This window comes from Primulina tabacum, chromosome 7 (assembly GCF_025594145.1).
Source record: "Primulina tabacum isolate GXHZ01 chromosome 7, ASM2559414v2, whole genome shotgun sequence".
NCBI lineage: Eukaryota > Viridiplantae > Streptophyta > Magnoliopsida > Lamiales > Gesneriaceae > Primulina > Primulina tabacum.
This window is the reverse complement of record NC_134556.1, coordinates 30,402,406-30,415,939: the sequence shown is the minus strand read 5'-3', so window position 1 is coordinate 30,415,939 and position 13,534 is coordinate 30,402,406. Positions and strand designations below refer to the sequence as shown.

General features: G+C 37.1%; 1 protein-coding gene across 1 annotated transcript; it reads left to right on the top strand.

The window, feature by feature from the left end:
• Positions 1 to 11,867: 11,867 nt before the first annotated feature.
• On the top strand, positions 11,868 to 13,343 carry LOC142550853 (ethylene-responsive transcription factor ERF062-like). Its single transcript, XM_075659901.1, has one exon. It carries the CDS (start codon positions 11,950 to 11,952, stop codon positions 13,159 to 13,161), a length of 1,212 nt encoding a protein of 403 aa, XP_075516016.1. The 5' UTR covers positions 11,868 to 11,949; the 3' UTR covers positions 13,162 to 13,343.
• The last annotated feature ends 191 nt before the right edge of the window (positions 13,344 to 13,534 follow it).

The window sequence follows — 13,534 nt, the reverse complement described above, 5'->3', positions numbered from 1 at the left end:
CCGAGCGCAAGACCAAGATCGAGAATAGGACTAACAGCGATAACATATAGTAAAGGTCGTATTGAGTGCTTTAGCTTGCGTTTGAATTGATGTAATTGATTTGATATATGAATTTCAAATACATCCGCCCCAATTATTGATTTTCGAGTTGCTTTACATCATCAATTGCATGATCTTCAACTTTACATTCTTCTGACTCACATGCATTATAGCACACGAAAAATCATTATTCGTGAAGGGAAATATTATTTTCTTTATTTAATTGATATAATTTCTTATCTTAAATATTTCCCTAATATTATCTTTCCTTGTTGAGTTGATTGTGTAAAATATTTATTGAGATTTTGCCTTTCTAGATAATGAGATAAGTATGATAAGTTTTATCATGATATGGTATGATGTTTAAAAGAGGATTTGATTTACTAATCAAGTTTTAAAACCTTCCTTATCTTATAGATTTGATAGCAAGTAATTTGATAAATAAAAGAAGAGGAGGATAGTCAACCAGACCGACGGAAGATCAATCATATACTCTCCTCTCAAACATATACACGCACTTGTGCACGCTGTGGAAGTTCAGAGAAATTATTCTTCGAGAGACGTGCTGGTCGAAGAGTGCTGCTGCACGTGTTGCCTTGAGTGTTGGAGACATCTGCAGACAACATCCGTGACGAAGTTGGCTGAAGATCGTTTTTGTTGCTCCAGTTTTTGGCTCATGTTTTTGTTTGCTTTCATGAATAAGTTTTATTCTGATTGATTTTAGAAAGCGTTTAGTTTCTCAACGTGTTGAGGAAATTGATTTTTGAGAAAATAACTAGTGATTGGTTTTTGTAAACGTTTTGGTTTTCTAGTGATTAATATTTTGCCCTGAGGTACCGCACAAGCATTTATACTTGTGCAAATTTAATCTTGTTCATCTATTTATTTAAAGTGAATTTGTGTTACAAAATTTAATATTCCGATGCATGTTGTCTTAAATATTGTAACATTTGACACACTTGATTCTGATAAAACAAAAATTTACATCTTATACTAATATTGTTATATTTACATACATCTATCGAACAACGTTCCTTACAAGTGGTATCAGAGCTTACTCTTGATATACTAAGTGCTGATTCTGGTTTTTGTTTTGTTTCACAGTATTATTTAAATGGATACATCACTCGCAAATACAACACTTCGACAATCAATCCTAGATGGAACCAATTGCAGTCTATGGAAGGTCAAAATCAGGATCTATATAAAATCTATAGATGAGAGAGCATGGCAACGAGTTACAGGCGGTTGGACTCCACCAAGGAGACTGGAGGAAGATGGTGATAATCTGAAAACACCAGAAAGTGACTGGACTACTGATGAAGTGTAAATTTCTAACTATAACTCAAAGGCACTGAATGCGATCTTTTCTTCAGTTGATATGAATATGTTTGGTTTAATTACTAACTGTACTTCTGCTAAGGATGCATGGGATATCCTCCAAAGACACTGTGAAGGTTCTGAGAGTGTGCGAAGAACTAGACTAAGGATGCTCATTTCCAAATTCGAGATGATGAGGATGGAAGAATCTGAGAACATACTGGATTATGATCGTCGTCTACGGGAAATTGCTAATGAGGCGTTCAGTCTTGGAGACTCCATCTCCAATGAACAATTAGTTAGCAAGGTTCTCTGTTCTTTACCCGAGAGATTCAACGTAAAAATCTGTGCAATCGATAAGGCTAAGGACACATCTCAGATGGCTCTGGAAGATCTTATCAGTTAACTTCATACCTTCGAAATGAACATGGACATGTAGAAGAATGATAAGGGGAAGTCGATTGCATTCCAAGTCTCAAATGACTCTTAAAATGATCTGCTTCAAATATCCCAAGAGGTTAATGAATCAGACCTTTGTGAGGATTCCATTGCTTATATCACAAAGAAATTTGGAGATTATTTGAAAATAATTAGGGACAAAAAGAAGTATGAGAAACCGTCAAGGTTTCCAAGTCTTCCAGCACCTGAAAGGCCATAAAGGTTTCTTACCAAGCAACAATTTCAATCAAGGAATGAAGGCAAAGGACAATTTGATTCAAAGAAGTATGATTCGGTGCAGTGTAGAGAATGCAATGGCTTTGGTCACTATGCAACCGAATGTGCTAACAGACTACGAAAGAACAAAGGCTACAATGTTTCTCTAAGCGATGAAGAATCTGATGTTGAGGAGAAGTCTACTAATGAAGATAACCATACCTCCTTGACTGCATTATTGACAGAAAATCGCTGGCTGCAAGTGAATCCGTTAGGTGTTGCCCTAGGTGTTTCCACTCCTATACGCAACACATGTGAAAAATCAGTCTGTTTAAAATCTACAGCTTCTGGAAATTCGAGTGTAGATGATGAATTGGAAGTGGATGATGAAGAGATCACTCTTGAAAGCGTATAGAAACTTTATGAAGAGCTGTTTGAGGATTGGATCAAAAGAAACAAGCTCAATTCAACTCTCATAAAGGAGAACACTGATCTAAAAGTCGTGGTTGTCAAACTTGAAGTAATCCTAAGCAAAAAGGACCTGGAACTAGGCAAGACCAAGGATGAGCTTCAAAAGGCAACTGAGACTTTATCCAAGTTTAATTCGAGCATATCCAAGCTTGATTCCATACTTTTGATTGGAAGAGATGATAAAAAGACCTAGGTTTCAAAGACTGTGTGTTTGAAATTGGTGAATATTCAAAATCAACAGTCTTTGTGAAAGGAAAAACCGATGCATCCACGCAGTCGCAACCCAAGCCATCAATCAAAAGTTCTCCACCAAGGAAACAACCTGTTGCACCCATTCCTAAGAAAAGAAAAAGCAGGTATATATGTCATTACTGTTTTAAGCCTGGTCATATCAGGCCCTACTGTTACAAATTCAGGATGACCGCATGAATCAAAAGCCGAGGCGGATGTTGCCCCGAATGTTGCACAACACTTCCCGCAACACCTCCAACAATCGACCTACAGTAAGACTAGTTTGGGTACCTAAGGTAACAACTCACTGTAATATTGTCTATACTTCATTAAAAACTAACACTGCAGGTCATTGGTACCTTGATAGTGGAAGCTCTCGCCATACGACATGATCACGAGAATATCTCACTGATTATGTTGATCAAAAAGGTGAGAGAGTAACATATGGAGGGGGAGCTAAAGGAAAGATTGTGGGAAAGGGAACATTGAATGTTGAAGGACTACCAAAGTTCCATAATGTGCTCCATGTTGAAGGATTAAATTCGAATTTGATTAGCATAAGCCAATTAAGTGATGATAATTTGCATGTCAAGTTTAATAAACACACCTGTGAAGTTTTCGATGAAACTAATTTGTGCATTATGACAGGTACAAGGTCTTCAGACATTTGTTATCAAATAGGCAAGGAACTTTCGTGGAATCATGCTAAAATCAGTGAACTCGACCTTTGGTATCAAAAACTTGGTCATGTAAACTTCAAAACCTTGAAGAACCTGTGTAAGTACGATGCAGTACGAGGTATGCCTAATCTTTCATCTGGTATACCATATGTGTGCGGAGATTGTCAAAAAAGAAAACAGACTCGTGTATCACACCCAGTGTTGTCAACATCTGGGACAACATGCTGTCTGGAGTTAGTACACATGGATCTTATGGGTCCTATGGAAGTGGAAAGCTATGGAGGTAAGAAGTATTCTTTTTTGTGTGTTGATGATTTCTCACGGTTTTCATGGGTAAGTTTCATTAGAGAGAAATCAGACACTTTCAATGTGTTTAAACAATTGGTCACAAGGATCACCAACTTCCATAATTTGAAGGTGAGAAAGATCAGGACTGCTCATGGTAAGGAATTTGAAAATTCTTCATTCTCATCATTTTGTGACAGGAAAGGAATTTCACATGAGTTTTCAGCATCAAAAACCCCACAACAAAATGGTATTGCCGAACGCAAGAACAGAACACTACAAGAAATGGCAAGGGTGATGCTAACCTCAAAGAATATTTCAAAGCGTTTTTGGGCAGAGGCCTTAAATACTGCCTGTCATATTTCAAATAAGGTGTATTTGAGAAGTGGCTCAACCATGACTTCTTATGAAATAATAATGGGAAAGAAGTCTAATCTTAAATATTTTCATATTTTTGGTTGTGTTTGTTACACCTTGAATGATAGGGATCAACTTGCAAAATTTGATTCAAAAAGTGATAAGTGTGTGTTATTTGGATATGCCACTAATAGTCGAGCTTACCGCATGTTTAATTTACGAACTACAACTATTATGGAATCCGTTAATGTTGTTTTTGATGACTGTGCAGACCTGAAAAAGAAAACAACTGAAGATGATGCGAAAGACCTACTGGAAATTCCAATCGCATTGGAAAATGCAGGTGTTTCCCTAGATGTTGCAACACCTAGCACAACACGTGACACTGATGTCACTGAATTTGAGGACGAAACGAACATCGATGATGATGCAGTAAATGATGGACAGAATAGTCCAAGTAAAATTCAAAAAGAACATCAATCATCTCAAATAATTGGAAATATGGGTGAAGATGTCCAAACTCGAAAGAAAGAAAAAGTGGATTATTGCAAGATGGCTGGACTTATATGCATGAGCTCTACATACTCACAGGTTAGATTCTCATGTTTTCTATCCAATTTCGAACCGAAGAATGTTGATTAGGCATCAAAAGATGAATTTTAGGTTAATACAATGCATGAGGAGCTTGAGCAATTTGTTTGAAATGATGTGTGGCACTTGGTTCCACCTCCTGACCACAATAATGTTATTGGCACGAAATGGATTTTCAAAAATAAGACTGACGAGTCAGGAAACATTATTTGAAATAAAGCTAGATTGGTTGCTCAAGGGTACACACAGGTTGAGGAGGTTGACTTTGATCAGACCTTTGCTCCTGTTGCCCGTATTGAGTCAGTCAGACTATTACTTGCCATTGCTTGCTATATGAAAATCAAACTTTTTCAAATGGATGTTAAAATTGCATTTTTAAATGGAATTTTGTATGAAGAAGTGTATGTTAGACAACCTAAGGGTTTTGAGGATCCACACCACTTGGGTCATGTCTAAAAATTGAAGAAGGCACTTTACGGGTTGAAGCAAGCACCACATGCGTGGTATGAAAGACTAACAGAATATCTTCTTGAAATTGGCTTCAAACGAGGTGAGGTACACAAAACTCTTTTTATTCAGAAATCCAAAGGTTAGATCCTTCTTTGTCAAGTCTATGTTGATGATATAATCTTTGGTTCCTCATCTCAAAAGCATGCTGATAATTTTGTTGAGTGCATGCCATCTACATTTGAAATGAGCATGGTTGATGATCTAAGTTTTTTTCTTGGCTTGCAAATATAACAAATGTATGATGACATCTTTTTGTATCAAAGTAATTATGCTAAAAATTTGGTAAAGAAATTTGCTAATGAAAACACTAAGCACATGAAGACACCTATGGGATCGAGTGAAAAATTATCCAAAGATGATGCTGCCGAAAAATGTTGACAACACCTTATATTGCAGCATCATAGGAAGCCTTTTTTACTTGACAGCTAGCCGCCCTGACATAATGTTTAGTGTACGCCTATGTGCTAGATATCAATCCAATCCTAAGATTACTCATTTAAAAGCCGTAAAACGCATCCTACGATATGTTTCCAGAACCATTGACTTAGGATTATGGTACACACATGAAACCAATTCTAATTTGGTAGGATTTTCTGACGCTGATTAGGCTGGTGACTTAGATGATAGAAAAAGTACATCTGGAGGTTGTTTTTATCTTGGAAATAATTTGATCTCGTGGCATAGTAGGAAACAAAATTTTGTTTCACTTTCAACTGCTGAATCTGAATATGTGGCACCTGGAAGTTGTTGTTCTCAACTCTTATGGATGAACCAAATGATAGAAGATTATGGTCTTAAGAGTGAAGCTTTAGTTGTATAATGTGATAATTCTAGTGCAATCAACATTTCAAAAAATCCAGCACAACACTCTCGAACTAAACACATTGATATTAAACATTACTTTATTCGAGATCTAGTAGAAAAATGATTGGTTCGAATTGAATTTGTTGGTACAAATAACCAACTGGCTGACATATTCACAAAAGCATTAGATTTTGAGAGATTCTCCAACCTTAGGAAATCTCTCAGCATGTGTTCTATCTAAACATTCATAAATGTTGTCTCAGATGTTACAACATCTCGGACAACACCTAACACACTTGAATATCCTTAACAATTTGATTAAATCACAAAGTAGTTGAAGGATGTTCATGTACTCCATGACATTGTCCCATACGAAAAGTGATCTGACAAGATAGAGTAAAAAGACAAATCAATTATACATATTACATATGCTCTGTACCAGAAGACAAGATGGGAAAAAGATACCTAAAAGAGTCCAATGAAGACTATACTTTTAGTGTGGGAGCTACCTCTTCTGAGTTTAATACAGAAAGAAAAACATACGAAGTTGGAAAAAACTACCTAGAGGAGTCCTAAAGAAGACCGTTCTTCTAGTGTGGGAGCTACCACTTCTATGATCAGAAAATTGATAAGCCTCTAAGTGTGCAGTAAAATCGAAATAAATTTTGAAATTAAACGTGTTGTCAGAAGATGTTGCCAACATTTGCGAAAACACTTCTTTTGTGAACATATCTCATATTTTCTTTCATGTTTCTATTTCTGTTACATTATGTTATTAGACATAAATAGGTCATGCATAAATATAACATTGTGAATATTATTGTGTCACGAGGACATGAGTATTTCAACAAAGAAAATTCGATAAAAATCCAGAGTTTACGAAGAATTGAATATGGGTGATCTTTGATGTTTTAGTGGAGTTAAATTCGATGTGGGTTTCTTTCTGGAATTTACCTTGAACAATCATGGCACGAAATTATCTCAGTATGTGCAGAAAAGGTGTTAACGGCTATATTTTTACGGTTTCATTTTTTTACCGTTAGACTAGGTCAGTTACTAATCTTTTGTTACCGTTGCACTGTGCCCTCATGTTTATCTTCATGATTTACAGCGCTTAATTCATCATTATCTGCATAATAGTTTCTCGAATTTTCGTGTCTTCCTTCCGAGATTTCTCTCTGCTTTTCTGCTTTCCTCACATTTTTCTCTTACAATCTAAACTCCATAAATGGCAGGAAAGGGATAAGATCCACATGACATCCGAAGTGAGATGGGTCACGCAGAGGATGTTGCCCCAACTCCCACAACATCTATTGAAACACCGACTGCCCCAAATCTACAGATCATCCCTGTTGTTCTAATGCCAGAACCACTGGAGGTCATTGCTCCAGGGGAACCAGGGAATCCAGTAGACCTCAAAAATCCTCCTATGATTAGGTTTCCCAATCCACCACGACCACCGTTGAGAAGATCAAAACGACCGGCTGGGTATAACCCCGATCTTACTCCCGGCAAGCGATTTCGTTACAAGGGCCAGCCCTCCACTCGCTCGTTGCTCATTGACCCGACAGAAACCTCGGGAGATGATTCAAATGACGGGGACTACGAGTTAGTTGCCCGCAAAAAGCCCGCACCACAGGTTGCTGCTAAGTCTTCCTCGTCATCATCTGGTACGGCAGACTCGCACCCCTTTGCTAAAGCCACCTAGGTTGCTCCTCAAGAACACTCCTCGTCTGATGAGGATGAAGTGTCTCTGGCCCAATTTATGGCCACCCTGAAAAAGGACAAAAAGGTATGCTCCTTCTACCTCTGGGCACCCACAAAGCACCCCCCTTGATGATCTAAGTGGTGAATAGTTGAAAGAATCTACTAAAAGTCCCTCCAATAATGGAAATTCTGTTGCATCCTCTCACCATTCTGTTGATGCTCCTGATGATGGTGCCACTACTGCTACTGATATCAATGAAGATTCCTCTGCTGCGGAGGATGTTGCTGCCGATGTTGTCCACACTCCGGACAAGACGGACCTGGATGACTATGATTTGAGTATAGCGTTCAGTGAGAAGTTATACACCGAAGCTGCTGATGTTCAGTGGCACTTGTATGCAAATCGAGAATTCCTGGAAGAGAATAATATTGATGGAGTTGCCTTTGACAGACAGAACTTATGTGTTTTCCTCACGCGAGCCCATCTTTTCTCAACTGTGTCAGCTGCCACACCCTTCTCTCGAAAACCCGTGCTCGAGTTTTATGCTAACTTATCTCCAGGCGTGGAAGATGAGCGATCAGCAAAGTTCGGGAAAGTCTTTGTTCGTAATAGACTGTATGATTTTAGTGCTGCTGCAATAAACTCCCATTACCAGACCCCAACGGAAGATGTTGATGGAATTGCTGCAGACATTCATCTAGTCACATCCACACTCACCGGGGGCATTATTACTCGCTTCCCAACTCATCCACAGATGCTGTCAGCTGCCAATTTAACATCGTTTTACTCTGGCTACACAAGCTAGCTATTCGAAATTGGTCACCTTCCACAAACACCACCATAGTCACCAGACACCAGGCCATGGTTCTGTACTCCATAGTGACAAATGGAGTGTTTAATTTCGGACAGATGGTCTTCAGCACGGTACGACAACATGCTGTAGGTGGTCTTAAGGCATCTAAGCTTCCTTTTCCCAGCTTAATCTACGGGATGTTGGTATCCCAAGGCTTTGTTTGGGATGTTAGAGAGCCACTGTCTACCATGGGTGAATCATTTAAGATTACCCCTGCTTTCTTTAAGGGAAATAGGAAGATCGACCTTCCTTGGATCGCATCTGGTGCTACTCCAACAGTATCTAATATTCCACCAAGCACCTCTGCTAATCCATCAACCAATGACTTCATCCTACTCACTGTACCAGAGGTGCAAGCACAACTTGATCATGCTCAGGCCAAGATTGAGCAAGCCAAGGCTAATACTGAGCAAGCCAATGCTGATATTACCTATTATGAAAATTTGGCTGCAAACTACATGCTGCTTCTGGAAGTGGGAATCCATTCTGGACAAAAAGAGGGAGATGAAGATGATCAAACAGAAGAAGAAGCAGCTTATGGAGATGATCAAACAGAAGCAGCAACAGATGATCAATCTGGAAGTAAAGAATAAAAGGGATGGGATCTAGGACTTTGTGTTTTTTCTTGATGTTATGTTTTTACTATCTCTGGTTATGCTCTGTCCTTGTTCTCTGATGTATTTGCTCAAATTGTTATGTTAATGAATTAGTGCAGGTGTTGTCTCAAGTGTTGCCAACGAAACTAACATCACCCGTGCTAACATTATCTTATTCAGGGGGAGAAAAATTCTCTAACTCAGGGGGAGATATCGAGAGCATTCAAGAATATATGTGCTTGATCTCATTTTGTCCAGAAAGACAAAAAGGGGGAGTTTGAAGGGAAATATTATTTTCTTTATTTAAGTGATATAATTTCTTATCTTAAATATTTCCCTAATATTATCTTTCCTTGTTGAGTTGATTGTGTAAAATATTTATTGAGATTTTGCCTTTCTAGATAATGAGATAAGTATGATAAGTTTTATCATGATATGGTATGATGTTTAAAAGAGGATTTGATTCACTAATCAAGTTTTAAAACCTTCCTTATCTTATAGATTTGATAGCAAGGAATTTGATAAATAAGAGAAGAGGAGGATAGTCAACCAGACCGACAGAAGATCAATCATATACTCTCCTCTCAAATATATACACGCACTTGTGCACGCTGTGGAAGTTCAGAGAAATTATTCTTCAAGAGACGTGCTGGTCGAAGAGTGCTGCTGCACATGTTGCCTTGAGTGTTGGAGACATCTGCAGACAACATCCGTGACGAAGTTGGCTGAAGATCGTTTTTGTTGCTCCGGTTTTTGGCTCACGTTTTTGTTTGCTTTCTTGAATAAGTGTTATTCTGATTGATTTTAGAAAGCGTTTAGTTTATCAATGTGTTGAGGAAATTGATTTTTGTGAAAATCACTAGTGATTGGTTTTTGTAAAAGTTTTGGTTTTCTAGTGATTAATATTTTGTCCTGAGGCACTAAATACTTGTGCAAATTTAATCTTGTTCATCTATTTATTTAAAGTGAATTTGTGTTACAAACTTAATATTACGCTGCATGTTGTCTTAAATGTTGTAACATTTGACACAACACTTGATTCTGATAAAACACAAATTTACATCTTATACTAATATTGTTATATTTACACATATCTGTCGAACAACGTTCCTTACAATTCGATTTGATCTCTTATATTTCTTAATCAAGATCACATATTCAATGATTATTGATTTGATATAAAATGAATTCGAAATTCAATTCAATTTTTTCCATCCAAACTTGTCAAAAAATTTGGGATAAATGAAAATATACATATATACATATATATATATGTACATAGGTTTGATATTCCGAGCACCCACTACGAGCACCTATGAACAATGCTAAGATGATGTCTACCAATTGAAAATACAATCTCATCACATCCAATAGACAGACGGTGAACGTAACCACATCCAATATGTGAACATCATCAATGCACTACAAGAAAATACACATTCAACAACACACCAAAGACAACGGTTTTTAATAAAACCGTTGTCTTTTTACTTTTAACAACGAATTTAAAAAAAACCGTTGTCGTAGACTAAAAAAACCCGCTTATAGACAACGATTTTTAAAAAAATCGTTGTCTTTGATGTGTCTATGACAACGATTTTTAAAACGGTTTTTAAAAACCGTTGTCTATGAGCGTGTTTTTTTTGCTACGACAACGGTTTTAAAACCGTTGTCTATGAGCGTTTTTGTTTGCTACAACAACGGTTTTAAGAACCGTTGTCTATGAGCGTTTTTGTTTAGGCTACAACAACGGTTTTTAAAAACTGTTGTCTATGTATGTGTTTTTTCGGGCTACAACAACGGTTTTTTAAAAACTGTTGTCTATGTGTTTCTGTCAAGGGTCAAAAACAACGGTTTGTGTAAACCGTTGTCTTTCAGATGGTTTTTTAGAACTAGCGACGGTTTCATATCGCTAATTTTAAAATAGCGACGGTTTTAACATAAACCGTTGCTATAATTAGCGACGGTTTTTGTACAACTGTCGCGAATTTGAATTAGCGACGGTTAGTGCGGTTTTATACAACTGTCGCAATTTCAAATTAGCGACGAGACAAATCGTCGTTAATTTAAAAATTACGACGTTTCGTTAATAGCGACGGTTTAAACAAAAATCGTCGCCAAATTGTCTATAAATACCCGCATCCTCAATCGTTTTCTTCACACAATAAGTTCCTCTCTTCTTTTTTTTGAATGTAAGTTTTTTTCTTCTATGATTTTACTTTCGCTTCAATTTTAAATGTTAAGATTATAAATATTATTTGTTTAGTAAAATTGTAAGTTATTAAATTATAAAAAATAGTGTTAATTTTAAAATATTAGCGACGGAAATCATGTGAACAACCTTCGCGAAGTAGCGACGGAAATGATGTACACAACCGTCGCTAAATAGCGACGGAAATAATATAAAATAACGTCGCTAATTAGCTACGATTTTATTAAACCGTTGAGCACACCCTTTAATCACAAGGGCTTTAACAACGGTTTTATTCACCTACGACAACGGTGAAAAACCGTTGTCTTTTGCCTTTTTTTTAAGTGATGATATATACCCACAGGAGTGTTGCAATATATATATATATATATATATATAGTTTTGAAATATAAAAATATGCGTGTCATGGATTGGTCTGTCAACACAACATTATAGAAAATGGAGAGCACGAATATATGTTGGAATACGAAAGCGAATATCATATTATTTAATTTAAATTTGTGGTCTTTATTGACAGAATACATGATCTAGAACAAAGCATTTGCTATAAATATATCACGTTGTCCCCATTTTGTATAATTTCTGTGACTTTGTTTCTCTTAAAAACACATTCTCGAAAACAAAAGATTCAACAAAAAATGGATCCCTTCTTCTCGAGGCCGAAGGGATCATCGTCTTGTTCAGAAGGAGTGGCAGAAGGATGGAAATCATTCGCGAACCGGAACGTTTTTTGTGATACAAACGAGACCAATTTAAGCCATGTTGGTAGCAAAATCCAGTTGTTTTCGAGTCCGGAAACTAGTGATTCGCCTGAAAACGAGGTCTTTTCTGATACTATTCCGACTACTCAGCTATTAGATTTCTCAAAAGAAAGTATTGTTCCTAATGAATGTCGTGATCATTATTTCTTTCATGGATTCATCAATCCTCTCAATCAAGATTCATCATCAGTATGTGATCATGAAGGGAGTTATGTTCCCCAAAACTTTCTTGAATCATTTAGATCTTCAATTTTTACCAAAGTTTCTGAACCTTTTGTATCATCTTCTTCTATCAACTCGAAGTTCACAAATCTAGGCTTATATCTCCAAGATCCATCCTCACTAAGGGGGTGTGAAGAATCACTCAGCTTCGGCGGAAGACGAGAATCCAAATCTTTCTGTGAGAACCCTATATTTTCCACGCCTCAACTCGGTCAAAATCATCTTGATTCAAGCACCGAATGGCTGAAAATCTATCAGAATCAAGAAAACTACTCTTCAAAATGTTCAAGTGATCACCACTGGCTCAACAATACCAAACCGGCTAAGTTTCCGGGCCGAAAAGTTCAACAGAAATCTAGTTTGTCATCGGGGAAACTTTTCAGGGGCGTGAGACAAAGGCACTGGGGAAAATGGGTTGCAGAAATAAGGCTACCCCGGAACCGAACGAGGGTTTGGTTAGGAACTTTTGATACAGCGGAAGAAGCAGCTTTCGCGTACGATACAGCTTCATACATTCTCAGAGGTGATTATGGGCACCTGAATTTCCCAGATTTGAAGCAGAAAATCAAGGAGAATTTGATGAACAATCATACAGCAGCACTTCTTGAAGCCAAATTACAAGCTATCTCGAAAGGGATGCCGGTTTCGAAGAGAAGCATGAGCCAGAAATCTGCGTCCAAGAAAGATTCAGAGAACAAATCAGGATCAGAAATGATCGAATTCGAAAAAACTTCAGAAGGTATTGCATCTGATCTTGATCCAGTTCAACTGAGCAAAATGCCATCTTTGGATATGGACATGATATGGGATGCACTTTCGGTCTCGGATTCACAACTTGGAAATCAGAGAAAAATTTACACTGATTAATTTAGGGTTAATCAACAAGGGTTTTCTTCGTGAAAACACAAATTTATAAGATGTCATCTAATTTTACTTTATCTTTCTTTTTGTGGGCTATTTTGTCCGATTCTTGATTTTTCATATGTGTGTTTACTGTTTTTTAGTTGTATAAGTTTGCCCAGAATGAGAAGAAAAGAAATCCAAAAGTTGATGGATTTCAAAGTTAAAGTCACATAAAGAAGATTTCATATGGTTACAAATTGAAAAAGAGTAGGTCTCTTGTGAGACGGTCTCACGAATCTTTATCTAAAAGACGGATCAATCATATCGATATTCACAATAAAAAGTAATACCCTTAGCATAAAAAGTAATATTTTTTTATGAATGACCTAAATAAAAT

Coding starts and splice junctions, on each gene's coding strand:
- LOC142550853 (XM_075659901.1), top strand. CDS start 11,950: ATGGATCCCTTCTTCTCGAGGCCGAAGGGATCATCGTCTTGTTCAGAA.